At 41.7% G+C, this 20,466-nt stretch overlaps 1 protein-coding gene across 1 annotated transcript; it reads left to right on the forward strand.

Moving 5' to 3' along the window:
• Positions 1–29: 29 nt before the first annotated feature.
• Positions 30–20,284, forward strand: SMARCA5 (SWI/SNF related, matrix associated, actin dependent regulator of chromatin, subfamily a, member 5). Its single transcript, XM_063415484.1, has 24 exons — positions 30–398; positions 2,660–2,734; positions 4,861–5,027; positions 5,665–5,765; positions 6,411–6,511; positions 6,998–7,177; positions 7,534–7,689; positions 7,793–7,924; positions 8,183–8,251; positions 8,624–8,733; positions 8,960–9,186; positions 10,038–10,159; positions 10,248–10,400; positions 11,618–11,754; positions 12,610–12,754; positions 13,142–13,261; positions 13,499–13,609; positions 14,153–14,266; positions 14,864–14,986; positions 16,200–16,332; positions 17,248–17,366; positions 18,324–18,536; positions 18,958–19,068; positions 19,990–20,284. Exons 1-24 carry the CDS (start codon positions 258–260, stop codon positions 20,053–20,055), a joined length of 3,126 nt encoding a protein of 1,041 aa, XP_063271554.1. The 5' UTR covers positions 30–257; the 3' UTR covers positions 20,056–20,284.
• The last annotated feature ends 182 nt before the right edge of the window (positions 20,285–20,466 follow it).

The raw sequence follows: 20,466 nt of genomic DNA on the forward strand, positions 1-20,466 counted from the left end.
CGCCGCGCGAGGCGGGGGAAGTCTCGCGAGCGCGGGCTCGCGGCGCGGCTCGCGCGCTGGTTGGCGGCTCCCGCCGGGACGGGCCGGGCCGGGCCTCGCTCGCTCCGCCGGCCGCGCTCCGGGCACCGCAGGCCGCCGCCTCTGCCTCTGCCTCCGCCGGGATCCCCGCTGCCGCCCGCCCCTGCCCGCAGCGCGCAGCGCCGCCGGACGCCAGCCCCAGAGCCTCGGCGGAGCGCCGTTTCCTCCCGGCGGGGATCATGTCCGCCGGGCAGCCGCCGCCGCCGCAGCCGGACGAGCCGCCCGCGCCGCCGCTGCCACCGGGCGCCAACACCGGCGAGGCCGCGGGGACGGGGCCGCCGTGCGCCGCCGGCCTGGCCGGGGGTGACATCAAGATGGAGGTGAGTGCGCTTGGCCCGGCGGGGCCCCCCCGCTCCCCCGGCGGCAGGTGGGACACCCCGGGCCGCGTGGGGCCGCGGGAGACAATGGAGCAGCGGCGGCGGGGCCGCACCGGGCACAGCCGGGCCGCGCTCCGGCCCCGCCGCCCTCCCCGCTGTCCTCCGTCCCGCCGGGAGCGCGGCCCCGGTGTCGGGGTGGGGGTGTCTGGGGGGTCCCGTCCCTCCGCGCCCCCCGGGAGCCGCGCTGTCCGTGCCGCCGGGACGCGGGCACCGAGGCGCCGCGGCCGGGTCACGCCGCGGGTTTGTTTTCGAAACGGGGCAGCGGGAGCCCCCCGCGGGCTTTCCCTCCGCTCCGGCCTCCCCGAGACCCTGCCCGGCCTTTCCCTTCCTGCTCCAGCGCCGAGCCAGCCCGGCGTCTGAAAAAACACCACCGCTGTTTGTCTGCTGAAGTGCTTCGAAACTTTTTTCTTTATCGCCTTTTTTTTTTTTATTTTTTCTTTTGGGAGGGGCGGAAGAGGGTGTGAGGGTTGTTGGAGGGGTTGTTTTGGCAACAGGTGCGTATATGGCAGAAATTTGAAGGGGTCGGAAGTGATTGCCTGGAGATGCTAATTCTATCGCGGCATTGTTTCTTTAATGATAGCAGGAAACTGGTCCGTCCTGCTTTCAGCGCTGGCTGCTCTGTGCTCTGAGTCACGCTGGGCTGTCCAACCTACTTGATCTCAATAAATTTGCAAATGCCATGGTTTTTTTCGGATGAACAAGTAGCCAAAGCACTGTGGGAAATAAATCTTGCTGGAACCTGCAGAAATAGGGCAATTCCGGGCTGGAGTTGGGCGTGTGGAGGCTGAGAAACGCTCCCGTGTGCGAGGGCTCTCCGTGCTGCCAGCTCCCTTTTTACCTTGGGAAGGGATTTCCTGGCACACGGTGGAGTTTGAGCTGGAATGCCGTGGAGTGGTGAGGATCTGAGAGGCTGCTTTCCTGCTCTCCAGCTGGACGGGAGGGTTTTGTCATGTGTGCGGCAGATGATGGGCTGGGACGGCCGTGCCGCGGCGCTTTCCAGCTTCAGGCGTTCGGGAAAAAGGGGAATTGGAATTGGAATTGCGAGCAGAAGTTCCGACCGTCCTCGGCCTGTGCTCGCTGGGTGCTGGCTCAGTCCAGTGGGGGATGAGTAAGAGGATTTGGTTATGACTCCAGAAGAGCTTTAGCCATAACTTCTTCTGCTCCATTCTTTATATTTTGACTAGTTTTTTGTGTTCGGATTTTTCTGTTTCCACGTGCCTCACCTGCCAGAGGCTTGTGAGGAAATACCCACTGACAAACATCCTGTTTCTTGCCAGCCTTTGTTTCATTTGTTTCTTACTTTCCCTGTTCCTTTGTTCTGTATTGACCAGTGAAGGTTGAATTTAGCTCCATTCTTACTTGGCTCAGTTAAACAGATGGTTAATAAACACTTGAAAGCATCTCATTTGTTTCATCTTCTCACCCTTTCAAGAGTTATTTTGTAGTTATATTAACATATTTGTATGTTAAATTACCATTGTTTATTAGGGAAGGATAATTTCCCTGCTTTTAATTTTAACAACAGAATATGAAAATTCATATGGGAGATGATGTGGAAAGAGTTAACCTAAAGACAGAAGAGACAAGGATAAAAAAGCCCTGATCCGAGTAATTGAAGGCAGTATGTTAAGGATTTGGCAGGAGGGGAATGAGGGAGGACTGCCCTCTCCCAGCCAATTGTTTTTTCTGTTGTTAGTAGCATCATGGGTGATAAACATAATTTGATTTATTACACAGAAGAAACATACAATTTCCTCAATTCCTCCTCAGCTTTCAGGACAGAACTGCAGTCTGGATTCTTGTTTAGATTTTTCTTTTGATACAGAGTGATGAGGGATTGGCATAATGTGGCAAAAACCTGGAAATTGTCCTCACTTCAGCCTGGAGCTGGTGCTTTCACAGCCCGCCCCAGAGGCACCCTAGAGGTGGCAGGGCTGATCTCCTGGAGCACAGCTTCTCCCTCATTCACGTGGATGTGATGCTTTAATGATGGAGCTAAATCGGATTACAGAGACCCAGCTCTGTCCCTCAGCCCGTGGCAGGGATCTTTGATCCACCTCGGGGTAATTGTGTAGGAAATAATCGAGAGCTGGCATCAGGTGCCACAGCCAGCTATTGCTGCCTTGATACAATGTGAAACAAGCTTTTACAGGGGTATCTTCCCTTTTTCAGAAATAACTCTTTTTAATTCGTTTTCATCCCAGGAGTCTTTTGATGATGCATCCCTGGCGAAACAAAAAGAAATCCAGGAAACAGATCCTACATATGAAGAGAAAATGGTATGTAATGTTTGGGACTGTGTACAGCTATTCAGTCCTTACGCGCTTTTAAAGTAGATTTGAGTTTTCTGTTTGCTTGTTTGAACTCTTAACTGGATTTATAAAGATTGGTGTAGGTATTAAAAAGTATTTAAGTAACTTGAAACAAAAAATATCCAGAAGAACACTCCTTGGACCATTCTCCTTTCCAGCATTCTAAAGTTACCCGTAGAGCAGTCCATCCTGTAGGCAAGGGGGATTACAAAGAGTTGAGCATTTAACCTTTCAGTCAGAAATGGAAAGATTTCTCTAGGAATCTCTTTGTGAGTCTGTAATTAGAGCCCTCAGGTTTTTGAAGATGGGTGGTGATTCTGTGCCTCACAGGTTAGAAAGGAGAAAATTTGCTATTTTCCTTATTTTTTATTTTTTCATAGTTTTTATAGTGTAAGAGATGGAGTCGCCATTCTTCACATCTCATTGCAGTTTCTTTCTCAGTTGCTCCCTGTTTGCTTTATTCCTGTTTGTAATTTCAGTGTCTGTGACTCCATGTGGAATTCCTTCCTAGGAAAGCGAAACTGATTCTTATAATTTGCTGCTTCCTGTGTTATTTCTTCTTGCCACTGAAAATAACCCCATCATCTTCTGCATATTTCTTTGTGCTACTTTCTGGCACACTGAAGGAAGTGAACTTGGAATTGCCTCCTTCAGTCTCTACACAGACAATAACAAGGGCAATTGTGTTTTAGAGATGCACTGAAAAAAAAAAAAGGCAAGAGCATCTCTGTTGGTATAAGGATTCCAGAGTACAGCCTGTTCTTCTCTGTGTCCTGTGTAAAAGACACAGATAATGTTTGTTAGTCCCTTAAAAGAACATCTTCAAGTGCAGTGGAAGCAAGTGTGGGGATGTGTGTGCTGCAGAAAAACTTGCAGAAGATACCTCACTAAACTTTTAGAAAGAGGAACCTTCTGAAATGCAGTCTGCATCTCTTCTACTTCTCTTTTGTACAGCCAGTAAAAATAGAACTTAAAAATAAGAGTCAGCAATTTGGATGGTAGTGAGAGTTTACCTAGTTTAAACCTCAGAAACTCTTACAAAATAAACAAACAAAACTGATAAACAGATGAAGAATGACAGGAGAACTTAAATTTAGTGGATATGGATTGTGGCTGTGTCATTCAAGCTTAAAATACCCTTGGAGTGTGTCTGAGTCCTCTGTGGCACATCAAGATAACCTTTTGTGGTGTCTTTATTCTCTAGCACTTTGTCTTCCTGTCCCTTCCATAGAGCAGGATCTGCTCACACTAAGGAGGGAAACACTCACAGAGCTGCTCCTGTGGAACATGTGTTCCTTTTTACCAAGAAAACTGACTTCCTGTAGCTGTGCAGCAAGTTGCTAAATACCAGGTTATGCTGTGGCAGCTGGCACAATGTCAGAGTGGTTACTGTTAGCCTTGGAGCTGTTTTTGCCTTGTTTGTCTGTTCAAAGTCTTGGTGTGGCTTTGGCAAGGTGTGCTGATTCCAAATGGAACCTGTCTCAAAGGAGCTGAGCCTTCCAGATACTAACACTGCCTGCTGTAATCTTTCTTGCCCAGTAGAAACAGCAATTCCTATCAAAGGGGGCAGCTGATCAGCTAGGCTGAGCCTATCTCAGGTCTCTGCTGCTGAAACAGATGTTCTGTGCCAGCTCTGTTCTTATCTGCCAGCCCAGTGAGGGTCTGGATCTCTCTGAGCAGGCCACCAGTGCCAGTTTGGTGAGGGATGAATTAGCACAATGAAAATCCTGTGTGTGATGGGTGAGGGGACATTTCTAGGAGTGGCACTATCACTTTTGATAGGAGAAAGTTGTTAAGGGGATCTGGCCTTATCTAGTGAGACTTGTGCAATCTTTGTGCCAGAGTCAGATTTTAGTCTTGGCACAGGTTTGTCTCCTAGCTTTGATCTTGCTGTGTAGCAGAGAGGAGCCTTGGCCCCAAAAAAGAATATTGAATCTGTCAGTAGCATGTATATTGATCTTCTTTGGGTTTGTACTGATGTGTATAAAGTAATGCAAATCTATATTTAAAAAGTATTTGTTTGCTTTTTCTTTTGAATGAATACATACTGGAATGTCTCACACTTGTTCCATTTAATTTTCCCTTGTCGCCAGCAAACAGACAGAGCAAACAGATTTGAGTATCTGTTGAAGCAGACTGAGCTCTTTGCTCATTTCATTCAGCCTGCTGCTCAGAAAACTCCAACTTCACCTTTAAAAATGAAACCTGGACGTCCGCGAATAAAGAAGGATGAGAAACAGAATTTACTGTCAGCTGGCGAGTGAGTGATGACACATAGGCCAACTTGTGCTATAAAGAAGATTTTACTGTACTTTAAAAGTGGAAATTGAACTTGCTAAGCTTTTGTCCTGTGGCAGTCTGTGTGCCTTTTTTATTCCAACTGCCTCAACTTCCATAAGTTGAGGATTGCTTAAGAATTCAAGGAGTTACAAGAGGTTTGTGTTGATGCTAAAGCTTTCCAGCATGAAGAAAAGCAGGGGCAGAAAAGAACACCTTGCAGGCAGCTTGAAAGTTATAAATCTAGAAATTTGGATTGCCTTCACTGCAGCTTGTGTGGCTGCAGTGCGTGGCAGATGCAGCCAGAACTTAAATGCAGAGTTTTTAAATGCAGAGTTTTTAAATGCAGAGTTTTTAAATGCAGAGTTTTTAAATGCAGGGTGTTTAAATGCAGAGTTGTTCCTTGTCTTAAAGGCCAGTACTGATGCACACATTAATCCTTTCCAGTCACTTGAGCCTGCTGAACATGAATTCTAGTGAAGAATCTTGCTGGAAATTTCTTCAGGTGTTGGCATTCTGTATTGCAATATATAAATTAATATACATTAGATTTTATTTCACAGCAACTTGATGTCTTTTCAGTTTCTCCACAAACTTTCTGCTTTCTTGGACTCTTGCAGCTATCGGCACCGTAGGACGGAGCAGGAGGAGGATGAGGAGCTGTTAACAGAAAGCTCCAAGACAACAAATGTCTGCACTCGATTTGAAGAGTCTCCATCATGTATGGTTCTTTTTTTGGGTTTTTTTGTCCCTGTTCTTTTCATTCAAAATGTTTATTTTAACATGGACTTGATTTGCATACTCTCTAAGGACAGTGAAGTAATTTGGTGGGACAGGAGAGGGAGGGAAAAAATCCAGCACCAATCTAATGGTACAAATTGTATTATTGAGGAACTGCTTATTTTCATTCAGGTTAGAAAGATGGTCCAGTGAATCTTGTCCCTTAGAAATCCAGTTGCTATATTTCAGTTAATAGGAAAGAGCTTTAAAGTCTCTCATGTTATCATTTTTACATATGTAACCTAAATTCTGATACAATTTAAAGCACCTAACAGCTTCCAGTTCATTTAATGGAGTTCAGTGTTCTCTTATTTTAATATTTGACTGTGTTCTGATTTGGTGATGGATTTAGAATTTCCGTGTGTTTTGTGTTCTTGCAGAAAACAAAGCTGTTGCAGCAGCTTGCAGAAACAAAATTAACATGTTGCTGTCTCCACTCTGCATTGTCCTTGAATTTATTACATTAATTTATTACTTGATTTTGTTCTGTAGCTTTGGTAATCACTGACATTTAGCAGCCAACAGGTGGTGAAATTCTTCCCTAAGTTTTTGAATATCTTTTAGTGTATTCTTTGATGTCTTTTAGATGTGAAATGGGGGAAGCTGCGTGATTACCAGATCCGAGGGCTGAACTGGCTCATTTCTCTGTATGAAAATGGCATCAATGGCATCCTGGCAGATGAAATGGTATGGACAGAGCCCGTGTTTGAAATCACTGGAGAACACAATGCCTTTTAGCCCAGCAGTGTTTATATATATGGGAGTTTTAATAACACAAAATGCAATATATAGTTCACCAGTCTTATTTTTTGAATTTAAGAGTGTGCCTGAATCCAATCTGTAAAGTTTGATCTCTAAATAACCTGAGTACACCATAGTCTACAAAATAAAGTTTTAGGAAATAATGTTGTACTTTTTAACAAGCTGTCTTACTTGAAAGATAAGGCAAAATTCTAACTCCATAATCCAAGGTTTCAAAGTTATACTCCTGCTACTTTGTTTTGATGAAATGTGGGAAGCCCTGCAAGCTTTTCCTAACCAAGATTTTGATACCCTTTTTGTATCTCCCTCATGCTGTGCCTTCCATGCTGTACTCGGAGCTCACTCTTGGGTTTCTTAAAGGTGTTTTCTCAGAGGTTTTCTTTTTTTCTAACACATTAATGTGTCTTACAGGGCCTTGGGAAGACACTGCAAACCATTTCCCTTCTTGGCTATATGAAGCACTACAGAAACATCCCTGGGCCTCACATGGTGCTGGTTCCTAAGTCCACTCTGCAGAACTGGATGAACGAATTCAAGAGATGGGTGCCCACGCTGCGAGCGGTTTGTTTGATCGGGGACAAAGACCAGCGAGTAAGTCTGGGTGTGGTGGCTCTTCCTGGGCATTCCTGTGGAAATCCAGCATGATTTTGCTGTCCTTTCCCTTTCCTTCCCTGGGATGGATGTTACTTGGGTTTGGAGTGGTTTAACACCTACAGTGCTGCCTGTCTGGGGTGTAACCAGCGTAGAATTCATGTCTGTGTTGCCCAGCTATTGCTTCATTGCTTTATATTCAGAATTTCTTGTTCCAAGATTTGCAGTCTCCTTTTATGAAGGCAGGACACTGCCTTCGTGAGGCTTAAAATAGGAAAATTGTAACAGTGCTACTGTGTTCTTTTTGCTTGAAATTTGACAAAGCCTCAGTAATTAGCTGTCACCTTGTTATCTAGGCTGCCTTTGTGAGAGATGTGTTGTTGCCTGGAGAATGGGATGTCTGTGTAACATCATATGAAATGCTTATTAAAGAGAAGTCAGTATTCAAAAAGTTCAACTGGAGATACCTTGTTATAGACGAAGCCCACAGGATTAAAAATGAAAAATCAAAGGTAATTTATTTTACACTGAAGAAGAGATTGGTGTGGATTATTAGGTGGGGTGGGGGGGGGACTAGTAATGTTTTATATTTGCTCATGTCTCAATGTCCTTCAGTTATCAGAAATTGTGAGGGAATTCAAGACCACCAACAGGCTGCTCTTAACTGGAACTCCACTTCAGAACAATTTGCATGAACTCTGGGCACTTCTCAACTTCCTTTTGCCAGATGTCTTCAACTCAGCTGAAGTAAGTCTTCATTTCTGCTAATCAAATTAATTTTGCTGGTTGTCCAGATTGAAAATAGACCTGGATATGTCAGTCACTGATAAGTGATAGATTGAGTTAGAAATGTTTGTGTTATAGAGCTTTACATAAAATAGTCCAAATAGGGATATTTGTTCTTTTACTTCCTGTAATAATATAAGAGTTGTGTTTGTTCACCGTTGTGATGCTGTGGCACCTTGAAAGGAAGCCTGTTACAAACTGATGATTTTATTGCTACAGGATTTTGATTCGTGGTTTGATACCAACAACTGTCTAGGGGATCAAAAACTGGTGGAGCGCCTTCATATGGTGAGTACTTCTGCCTTCTGTACAAGTTTAAATTTAAATTTAAATTTGTTTAAATCCTAAACAATTCTTCTAATGCTTCTTATGCTAGACTATTAGGATAAGAGAGATTATTCCACTAATTTTCAGTCAAGCAAAATTAAGTCAAAGGATACAGAACCATATAAAAGATGATTTTGATCTAATCTTTGAGTCTTCCAAAGAAATCACATGTATATCCCATGTATAGCAAATAATCTCTCATATAGGTTGCTTTTTGAGATTATCTGATAATACCTCTGGTATCTGTGATGGAGAATATCTGCTCTGTGTTTTGTCCATTGTGCTGATCAGTGTTTCAGTTTCCAAAATTCATTTATTGATGAACCTCTCCAGGTGCTGCGGCCGTTCCTTCTCCGTCGCATCAAGGCTGACGTGGAGAAGAGTTTGCCTCCAAAGAAGGAAGTGAAAATTTATGTGGGCCTCAGCAAAATGCAGCGAGAATGGTAATTAATGCTTCTGCCTGACTGTGGTTAAGGCTCAGAAGGAATGTGAAGGTTGTGTGGAGCTCATTTATTCTCTCTGGTGTACTCCCAGTTTATAGCTATGGCAGAACCGTGCATGTCAGCGAGATTTACCTGATTAAAGGAAGGGTAGGGTGAGCTTTTGACAATAAAGAGAAACCAGCTTCATTTCAGAGGGCACAGAAGGCTTTTCCTGTCTTTGCTGTAGGTACACCCGGATCCTGATGAAGGATATTGATATCCTGAACTCTGCTGGGAAGCTGGACAAGATGAGGCTGCTGAACATCCTGATGCAGCTGAGGAAATGCTGCAATCACCCTTACCTGTTCGACGGGGCAGAGCCTGGCCCACCCTACACCACAGACATGCATCTGGTCACCAACAGCGGCAAAATGGTGGTTCTGGACAAATTGTTACCCAAGCTGAAAGAACAAGGTACGCCTCTCCCTTCTGGGGTTTGAGAGTTTTTTTGTTTCTGTGTATTCTGAGCAAAAACCAGCAGATTTCAGCCAGGATTGTTGTTGGTTTCTAGTGTGATACCAGCTTGGATCAGTAGTTCATTATGGTTTTTTGTGCTGAAGTGTTTTGATTTTTTTTTCCCCATTTTTTTCATCCCAGCTAAGTTGAGACCACAGAAACACAGTTTTATTGATAAGGTGTTGTAATTAATTCTGGCCTGGTCTGAAATCAAATTATCACCTTGAACAAGAGAATTCAGTATTAACCTTTGCATCCAAGGACAAAAGGAAGTAGATGCTCTTGTGTTTTACACAAGAGTTTTATTTCTCCAGTAGACTGAAATTGTTGAGTGTTTATGCATAAAGTACTGAACATTTACTTTTCTTTTTTTTTAAGTTGTTCTTGGCAGGTAAATAAACTGACAAGTCTTTAAGAAGAATTCACTTGATTTCTAGAGAACTTAAATCCCAAACAAATACTTCAAAATTTTATTCTTTATACTTGATGATGTTATTATATTTGTGTTACCACCTTACTCTGCTGTGTCTGGGAACTTTTTGTTAAGGAGTACAACCCAGAACAAAAGGGAAAAGGCAGCCATTAATTAGACAGTGACATATCAGAGTAAGACAAACGTGTCCCATGGCCTGGGCATGCTGTGACAGCAGCAGCTGCAGCCTGCATTGTAGTTTAGAGTCTGAAATTCAAACTAGTTTTCTTCTTAGGACATGGAATTGCCCTCCTTCCTTTTCTGGTAGTGCAGACTTGCAGAGTTTATTAAATCTCATCTTTTGGTGAAAGCACAAGAAACCTTTTTACCCAAACAGGCTCGAGGGTTCTCATCTTCAGTCAGATGACAAGAGTCCTGGATATCTTGGAGGATTACTGTATGTGGAGGAATTATGAATATTGCAGGCTGGATGGACAAACTCCTCACAATGAACGACAGGTATGTACAATTTTAAGGATCGTATTTATGTAAAAATACTACTTGTAAAACACTTTGTTTAACTGATATGTTCTTTTCATTTATTTAGGCTTCCATTAATGCATTCAATGATCCTGACAGCTCAAAATTTGTGTTCATGTTGAGTACACGGGCAGGAGGGCTTGGAATCAATCTGGCTACTGCTGATGTTGTAATTCTCTATGATTCAGACTGGAATCCACAAGTAGATCTCCAGGCTATGGTAAGATTCCAAATGGAAATATATTTTTTCCTTTCTTTTTCTCACAGGACTTTGCTAGGAATGTGTGCTTCCAAAATAAATTGGTATTTTCCCATTTTAGCACAAGAGTAGGATTTGTAAGACCCAATTTTCAGTTCAAATGCAGCTTCCACTGAGTGGAACCATTAGTCCTCAGTCACATTTGGGTTATACAGTGTTTTATGCAGTGGGAAATGCTGCATGTATGCTACATCTCTTAGTATTATTTAATGAAAATAGCCTACTTGATTAGGTAAAAATGAAATAAATCTAGGTTGTTAATCCCAAACCTATAAAGCTTTGCTCTTGTGGGGAGTGGAGGTGAATGTATTTGCACTGTTTTTCCTAAGATCTTGAAAAAGAGATAAAGAAAAGTTGAATTAAACTTGTCAAAACCTGCTTTTATGGTGATGGTAATGGAAGGATCTCATTTTAGCAACTATCTTGAGGTTTGTTTTTTTTTAAAGTAGATTTGCATGCATCTCCATCCTGGATACATGTCAAGGATATCAGTGACCACCTAAGAAAGCAAAGCTATTTAAAAACTACCAGTGGTTTGTTATTTTTTTTTCAATGGGGCCTTTCAGTGGCAACTCTTAAAAATCTCTTTAATTATTTCAGTTAACCTGCAGGGTCTCAAGTACTCTAGCAAAAATTACTTCCAGAAGCTCAAGTGAGGCAGTACCAGCTACCACTGCAGGAGTGTGTTGAGAATGCAGATTCTCACAGTGGTTCATGTTTGGCTGGTCAGGAGAGGCAGGGAATTGGAGTTTTCTGGAACTGTTCATGGCACTACCAAAGGATTGGAACCTTTAGTACCATGGAACTACTCAAAGGATTTTGAGAAAGGCAACTTTTGGTCAGCATAGACGTGATTTCTTCACGTTTTGATTTTACAGAAGGTTGCTTAAAGGCAGAAGCATCCAAGCCTTCTCCTCTGTGTGATTTAACAAAAAAAACCCCAAACCTGCTATTTTTTAGCGAGGACACATAGAGACTTACTAATTGTTGATGTTATTGAAAAAAAACCCCAAAACTTGCAACGTAGATAAAAATTGGGTAGCCATGGCTGGCTGTAAACACTTAAGTGACCTGTGCTATTGCGTTTTGTAAATTCCTGAGCTGGAATTAATGAAGATCTTTAGCCTAACGATGCAGCCATGCTGGCAGTGCTGAGTTTTTGTCCCTGTCTGGGGCAGGATCGGGCACACAGGATCGGGCAGACCAAGACCGTGCGGGTGTTCAGGTTCATCACAGACAACACGGTGGAGGAGAGGATCGTGGAGAGGGCGGAGATGAAGCTGCGCCTCGACTCCATCGTCATCCAGCAAGGCAAGTGCTCTGTGGAATTGTGTTTTATTGAAATGGTTTGCTCTGGCTCACCTCTGGAAAGTGTGAGGCAAAAGCCTCGTCCACTTGAAAATTTATTTTACTGTAGGAGTTATTTCTTCACTAACTTTTTGCTTACCTCCCTAATGATACATGCATAAAAATGGATATAGTCAGATTTGGTTTTTTAAAGCACTCAGCTTCTCTTTTAAACTGGGGAAATAAATACCTTTCCTTTTTCTAATAGATAAAAGTAAGGTAACCTTGGCTGACTTGCTTGGAATCAGTAATGTATAGCTTGTATGTGGAAATACAAGGGGGAGAAAAATCCTGTATTGCTTCTTTTGCTGTAGGAGTAGGTATTTCCTCACTAACTTTTTGCTTACCTCCCTCAGGATACATGCATAAAGCGGATATAGTCAGATTTGGGTTTTTAAAGCACTCAGCTTCTCCTTTAAACTGGGGAAAATTAATACCTTTCTTTTTCTAATAGAGAAAAATAAGGTAACCTTGGTTGACTTGCTTGTATAGCTTGTATGTGGAAATATAAGGGGGAGAAAAATCCTGTATTGCTTCTTTTGCTGTAGGAGTTATTTCCTCACTAACTTTTTGCTTACCTCCCTAATGATACATGCATAAAGTGGATATAGTCAGATTTAGGTTTTTAAAGCACTCAGCTTCTCCTTTAAACTGGGGAAATAAATACCTTTCCTTTTTCTAATAGAGAAAAGTAAGGGCTTGGAATCAGTAATATATAACTTGTATGTGGAAATATAAAGGGGAGAAAAATCCTCTGTTTCTTCTTCCACAACATAAACTCTTCAGTGAGTTGCTATCCTCGAGCATTTTTATCTTTAGGAAGATTGGTGGATCAAAACCTGAATAAACTTGGGAAGGATGAAATGCTGCAAATGATCAGACACGGAGCGACACACGTGTTTGCCTCAAAGGACAGTGAGATTACAGATGAAGATATTGATCACATTTTGGAAAGAGGGGCAAAGAAGGTGAGAAGGTTTGAAAAGGGGAAGCCCACGTGTAGATTTAAATGTGATGGCAAGATAGTGAGTGTCTGGATGATAACTTGGTTCCAAGCTGGAGAGAAAAGGGGTTCTGCTGTGGAGGGTTTTGGTGTTGCTCAATGGTGTTTGTTTTTTCTGATGTTGTCAATAAGATGTTTTATAGTCAAGTACCTTCTAGAATGGCTCCTCTCCTTTCTGGCAATGGGATGTTTTAAGCTGAAGCACCTTTCAGAGTGGCTCCTTTCTGGGAATGAGGTGTTTAATAATGACGTGCCTTCCAAAAAATGGCTCCCGTTCTATCTGGGAAAGAGATGTTAAATAATGAAGTACCATCCAAATGGCTCCTGTTCTTTTCTGTATCCCCCGTCCAAGACTGCGGAAATGAACGAAAAACTTTCAAAGATGGGTGAAAGCTCCCTTAGGAATTTTACTATGGATACTGAATCTAGCGTGTATAATTTTGAAGGGGAAGACTACAGAGAAAAACAGAAGGTAATGTTTTAAGTTTCTTTTGGAGGAATGCACTAAATTGCATGTTTTAATCATATTTATTTAAGAGGTATTGGGTAAAATACAGTGTCATCTATGATAATAGTTTAAATAAAAACACTTCTAACACTTATAATGAAGTAGATGTAGATATAATTTTATATAAAACTTGTAGCTGGACTGATGATCTTGCAAGACTTAACTTTTGTTTTTGGGGGTGGTGGGTTTTGTTTTTTATAGTTGGCATTTACAGAGTGGATTGAACCACCTAAAAGAGAAAGAAAAGCCAATTATGCTGTGGATGCTTACTTCAGAGAGGCTCTTCGAGTCAGTGAACCAAAAGCACCCAAGGTGAGTTGACTAATCAAAAGAAATAAATTGTTTAAATACGCATGGTAAATGGCTAAAGCTGTAAGCAACTAATAGGACTTTAGTCATAAAAACTGCTCTATTCACTTCTATAAAATGGAGAAACTATTTAAATTTAGAAAAAAATTCCAAAAGGCTTGAGACAAACTTGTGTGAGAAAAAAGTAAGAACAATATGAAACGTGTAAGATCTTAGAAGGGTAAGATCAAGATTTTTTTTTGTTCTTTATTTAAGCAGCTGTAAATTTTCCTGTGGAAGACTGATGCTTTAAATACATGTGACTTTTTCCCCAGCAACCTCCTCCCAAAAAACCTCTCTTCCCCTTCTCTCACTGGTCTTTTACCTCTAGAATTCTTTGTGGTGGTTGGTGTCTCTTGCATGGTGTGAATTCTTTTTTTTCCCCAAGTTAAGACAGTGCATTTTTATAACAGTAAAGTTTTTTGTTTGCTCATAAACTTAAACCAGTTCTTACAAGGAAGCAGATTTGGGTGTGAAAAGGAGCCAAATGCAAACTTTGTGTTTCAGGCTCCACGGCCTCCAAAACAGCCAAATGTACAGGACTTCCAGTTCTTTCCTCCTCGCCTGTTTGAACTGTTGGAAAAAGAGATTCTCTACTACAGGAAAACAATTGGTTACAAGGTAACTGAAGAATTTCCTTCACCACAGGGATGGAGCACCTCTCTTAAGAGGAAAGACTGAGAGCTGGGGTTGTTCTGTCTGGAGAAGAAAAGGCTCTGGGACAACCTGATGGCAGCCTTGCAGTACTTAAAAGGGATTTACAGGAAAGCTGGAGGGGACCTTTTACAGGGGACTAGCTCTAAACTGACAGAGGGCAGGTTTAGGTTGGATTTTGGGAAGGAATTCCTCACTGTGAGTGTGGTGAGGCACTGGGACTGTTTGCCCACAAAAGCTGTGGATGTCCCATCCCTGGAGGGGTTCAAGGCCAGGCTGGACAAGGCTTTGAGCAGCCTGGTCTGAGTGGAAGCTGTCCCTGCCCATGGCACAGAGGTGATCTTCAAGGTCCAGTCCCTTCTGTGTGATTCTCTAAATCCCCACAATGGAACATATTAATGCAACAGCAGGAGAAAATGTACTTTTCCAGCCTTTCACAATAATTTAAATGGAATAAAATCATGTTGAGCTGAAGAAATGATTAGGTTATATTAACAGAAAGGTGACAGTTAGCAATTATCTGTGAAAAGTTAATTCAGTTTTACAAAATGCAAAACCTTTCAGGTACCTCGTAATCCTGACCTCCCAAATGCAGCCCAAGCACAAAAGGAAGAGCAGCTAAAGATTGATGAGGCTGAACCTCTTAATGATGAAGAACTAGAAGAAAAAGAGAAACTTCTAACCCAGGTATTGTTGGGTCTTCAGTGAGACTGAAATCAGCTGAAGTTTGTTTTGTGTTCTCAGCGTTATGGGAACATTTCTTGGTCACTGATTGGTATGGGCCATAGTTAACACATCTGCAAATTTTGGCTCTGACTGAAAAGAGTTTCCAGCATTAGGTTTGTCACAGGATATTTTTAAGGAATGTGCACAAAGTTTTAGTGCACTTGGATCCTCCTGAATCCCAGTCTGGCATTGACTGCAGCCTGTGCTGTCCCTGGGGCCTTGCAGGATGGCTGCAGGGCTGGGTGTGCTGCATTCCACATTTCCTGCACATCTTCTGCCTCAGTTTCACACCCACGTGGAAGTGAACCTTGGAGTGTGAATGGTCACTTTGCCTAAGCACATCTGGTAGTGGATAGTGCCCCTCTCTAAAAGAGGGTGTGAGCTGAAGAGGTGTATAATTAGGAAGCATGTTTAATTAAATAATTTAGACCAGGGGAATGCCTGATATGCCTTCTTTGGATATTGTATTTACACGTTGTATTTTGGCAGGGGATCGGAATTACAGGCCAGGATTTCTTGCTTGCGTAGTAATGAGCTGGAACAGCTCACTGTGGAGACACCAGAATCTCAGAGGTCAGGAATCAGTGCAGTCCAGTAAGCTGTGCCTAAATCACAACATGGCTGGCAAACTTGCTACTTCCCACTGCTTGTACAAGTGACTGGTAATCCAAAATGAACCTGCTTTGGCTCATACCTTCAGCAGTGCTGTTTGTGTCCCTGCTGAGTGTCACCATCACGAGAGCTTTAGTCCTTCTGAGGGACAGTGACCAGTGACCCTTTAGTGACCCTTCTGAGGGTGTGTGTGAGGCCCTTGGGGGGCCTTTTTGACAAAACAAAAGGTATTATAGACACTCCTTGCTTCTCTTGAGCAATTTTGTTTCTTAAAAAGCAACCCCAATCAGAGACTATTAGGAAGAGGGATTAATTTATCAGCTGAAAACTTACCAGACATTACTAGGTAACTAAAGAACTAGTGCTAGTCATTATGCAGTATTTAAATGGAGAGACTACAGTGACTGCAGTATAAAAGCAGTTCTTCTGCTAAATTCAACTGCAGAGAAAACTGTGGCATGATGGAAGTGTTACAGGCAATTTAAAGAAACCTGTTGAATCAGATTTGGAGATGGACAAATCCTGAACCTCTGTGCAATGTTTCCTCCTGATTGCTGTGCAGGGCTTCACTAACTGGAACAAGAGAGATTTCAACCAGTTCATCAAAGCCAATGAGAAGTGGGGCCGTGATGACATTGAAAATATAGCACGAGAAGTGGAAGGGAAAACGCCAGAGGAAGTCATTGAGTATTCAGGTAATTTAATTCTGTACTCAGCTCTGAGAGTGTCTAACTCTGCTTGTGTTTGAGCTGCCTGTGAACATGGTAACATCTTACTGCTGAGAGTTTTTTATACTGCTATTTAAGATTTTCAGGGTAGAATTGTACCAATGGATTTTGGATCTGCTGGTCTGGCTTTTACCATCATTAATGCCTGTGTAATTAAGGCTATACTAAAATGCACATGTAAACTCCTGCTGAGGCACTGCACTCTATCCTGAATCTAACTGGGCAGCACTGTCTTCAGTTCTTGTTAATTTTTGTAAAATAAACTGCTCAGACGTACTGCTTAGCTGGAGAGATTTGCCTTTTCCTTGTATTCATTAAGCAGAAATTAACCTTGACCTCCTCCTGGAGAGCAGAACACACTAAATATATCATGACTGAACATACACTGACCACGGGATTTTGGAACCTGAGTCCACTTATGTCTCATATCTCACAACTTTCTTCCACTGCAGTAGCTACAAAGTCCTGGCACTGAATTTCTAAAGGTATAGAGCAGGTTGAAAATGTGAAAAATTCTTCTCAAAACCCCCCTTATTTAAACACCTGATTCTTTTAGGCACTTGCTTGTCTTCAGGCACTCAGTTGCCCTCTTGCTTCTCTTGATAAAACTGTATTCTGTTTCCATTTGAAGAAGGAAATGAGGAGACTGACACAAAAATCTCTCTGGCCTATATTGCACCTCATTTAAATTGAAGATTTCTGTATCTACCCTCTTGAAAACAGCATTTGTGGGAAGGGTTCCTTACCAGCCAGAGGGGTATCTTTTATCACACAGCAGTAAGCTCTGGTCAAAGGAAGGAACAGCTAACATCCTTTTATAAGGATAAACCTCTGACTTTGACAATGCATGATAAGAAACTTAACCAGTTGTTCTTTTCTTAGCTGTGTTCTGGGAAAGATGCAATGAACTCCAAGACATAGAGAAGATCATGGCTCAGATTGAAAGAGGAGAAGCCAGAATTCAGAGACGAATCAGCATCAAAAAGGCTCTTGATACAAAGGTGAGTTTGCTCCGTCTCTTGTTGTTTTCTGGTGCCAGTGAGGGAGATGCAGGACCCCTGGTGAATGAAGATACCTTGGGCTCTTTGCATAACCCTCAGCAGTGTCTCCTGTGGCTTTTCCATCCCACAGAAGGGCTGTGTAACAAACTCCACTAGTACAGGCTTTGGGGAGGAGCAGGGTTCCTTCTGGACATGTAACTGAAAATAGGAGAGAGAAATGGGGATGGAAAGAGAAATGGGAATGGAGAGAGAGAGAGAGAGGAGGTAGAGAGAAAGAGGAGGTAGAGGAAAGAGAAACAGAAAAAGGTGGAGAGAGATGGAGAGAGGTAGAAACAGGCAGAGACAGCAAGAGACAGAGGGAGTTAGAGATGAGAGAGATACCCGTTTAGAGCACTTAAAAAGACTTATTCAACAGAGGAAGCTTTTGTTCTTGTCTCTTTCACCAAGCAGGATTTGGTAGTGAAGAGATTTGTAGTTAATTAAGACATTTCATCAGAATTTTCTCCCCACTTCAGGTTTGCTGAGTTAGTTCTCTTCTAGGGAAGAAGTGTCAGACTCAATAAACCAGAATGCAGCTACACCGTGTGCTAAGTCTCATTATCCTTTTACTCTTACTCTGATTTTAGCAGTTACTGAGGATTTGTGTTAAAAAGAATTGTTGCCTTTTGAATGCTGCTTTTGAACAGTCTTGCCTGTTTTCAAATGTAGTGAAATTCTGCCATTACTCAAAAGATTACAAAGCTGTCTGTTGTCTAAACCAGAATTTGCCTGTTTAGATAGCTTTGATAAATGCTCTGTCCTGAACCTGCAGTCCTTATTCCTGTGATGACTTAGCATGGGAGATCCTTAAAGATGTCATTTTCTGTCTTCATGTGATTTATTGCTCTCATACAAAAGCCTTCCATGCTAATTCTGACCTATTTCTTAGCTTTATGTGGTCTTATTTGTTTTGTTCAGATTGGGAGATATAAAGCCCCTTTCCACCAGCTAAGAATATCCTATGGTACTAATAAAGGGAAGAATTACACTGAAGAGGAGGATCGCTTCCTAATCTGTATGCTTCACAAACTAGGATTTGATAAAGAAAATGTCTATGATGAATTAAGACAATGTATCCGAAACTCGCCGCAATTCAGATTTGACTGGTTTCTCAAGTCCAGAACTGCAATGGTATATATATACATATTGCTCTTTTTTGTTCATGAATGCCTATCACAATATTAAATTAATTAAATTGCTGCTGAAATACTGAGGTAGGTGCATGGGGAAAAAGGCTTTACCTTTTATAACTTTCCCACAACTGTACGGGTGTCAAATGCAACTAGCAAATGGGAGGAGAAATTCAAAATTCTGAGGTACCCTTTTCCAATCTGAGTTAAATACAAATGTATTTTACAAAGCAAACATCTGCAATCAAATCCATTCCTGTGAAGCCAGCCAGTAAGTAAGTATCATGAAACATTTCATTCTTTGTTCCTCTGACAAGACCCAGTGACACACTTACCTACTCACCAGCATTTTTAATACTTTAAGAGGATTTTTATATTAAGTGGCTGCCTAAGGTACTGATTGAATATGTTGTGTAATGCAGGAGCTGCAAAGGAGATGTAATACTTTAATCACTCTCATTGAAAGAGAAAACATGGAACTGGAAGAAAAGGAAAAGGCAGAAAAGAAGAAACGTGGACCAAAACCATCTTCGGTAAGATTTAAAAGGCATTTCTGTGTAGAAAAGCTCACTTGAAAACAGCATTTTTCCACGTGTTTAGGACAAGTGATATCTAAAGTTATTTGAAATCAATAACTCAGAGTGCAGTGTTAAAAGCTGCCTAAAGTTCGTGTCATGTTCAGCTAGCACAGTTGAAGATGTCAAATAAAGGAAGAAAGGTTCTTAAGTGTAGCTCACATCCTTTGGAGCAGATAAACTTGGTGTGTTTTGGATCACTGGCTTGGTACACTCTATAGATTTACCCTAACAAGCACACCAGGGGTGTATTTGGCATTTTGATTTATATATTCTGCTAAATCATCCACAGATCTATTTACAGATGGGCCTCTATAGCTAGAATTGGGAAAACAGCACATATGCTTGACAGCTCTCTTTGTTGACTAAATTCAAAGTATTGCTAATATACAGGCCTGTTTTGTAAATAAAATACCACCTTTACCCATTTTCTTACCTCCATTTGTTCAGGTTGTTGCCTAGAGCTGTTGTAGCAAAGACTTAGAAGCACAATTTACTTGACAAATGTGCAGAAATCAGTAAGGTTAATAATAGTGATGGATTATTAAGTTTCTTAGACCTGTTCACAGAACATTTAAATAGCTATTTAGAAGTACCTTTTCATAATAGGAAGCTTATAACATCCATTCTTGCTTTTAGACCCTTTTTACCTCTCTAAAATCCAGATTGGGGGGGAAATGAAAACCAGCAGCAGAGACGTGCATATTTACCATATGCAATTTACATATTTACATTTGCAATTCATCACATTTTAAAGCTGCCAGGGTGTCACTCTCCACCTGCTTTGTTTTGAAACACTGGATTGCTCACAACCTTTGTGCATGACAATAACAAACCATCAAATCTTACAATAACAAACCATCAAATCTTACCTTGCAGGCACAGAAACGCAAAATGGACGGCACTCCTGATGGGCGAGGGAGGAAAAAGAAGCTAAAGCTGTGAATGCGGAATTTTTTTAATCTCTAAATTTAAGAAGTAGTTCTTTAATTTACGGGTCTTCATAAGATGTACTGTATAATGCTTAACTGTTTTAAAGAACATTGGGTTCATCTGTTTATTGAACTAGAACATAGTACTTAATTGTAGTTTCACTTTTTTAAATGCAACAGCTGTGCTGAATTTTTTTTACCATTAACACTTGAAGTAATAAATTGTCTTCATTTATTAATAAGGCTTCTTGGGACTTTTTTTCATTAATTCCACTGCAATACATATTTATTTGGTCATCCCCCAATTTGTTTCCTTTTAGGGTGTTGTGAACATTATGATTAAAATAATTGTTTAGTGGTGATTTCTTGGTACAAGCCACTACTGTTTCTGGAAATTTTGTGGCTCTGACTTCACTGAATTTAC

The sequence above is a fragment of the Prinia subflava genome, chromosome 18 (assembly GCF_021018805.1).
Source record: "Prinia subflava isolate CZ2003 ecotype Zambia chromosome 18, Cam_Psub_1.2, whole genome shotgun sequence".
Taxonomy (NCBI): domain Eukaryota; kingdom Metazoa; phylum Chordata; class Aves; order Passeriformes; family Cisticolidae; genus Prinia; species Prinia subflava.

Excerpts from the sequence above, each read along its gene's own strand:
- SMARCA5 (XM_063415484.1), top strand. The coding sequence starts at position 258 with ATGTCCGCCGGGCAGCCGCCGCCGCCGCAGCCGGACGAGCCGCCCGCG. Across the intron at positions 6,512-6,997 it reads GCATCCTGGCAGATGAAATG|GGCCTTGGGAAGACACTGCA; the intron begins GTATGGACAGAG and ends TGTGTCTTACAG. Across the intron at positions 9,187-10,037 it reads ACCCAAGCTGAAAGAACAAG|GCTCGAGGGTTCTCATCTTC; the intron begins GTACGCCTCTCC and ends TTACCCAAACAG.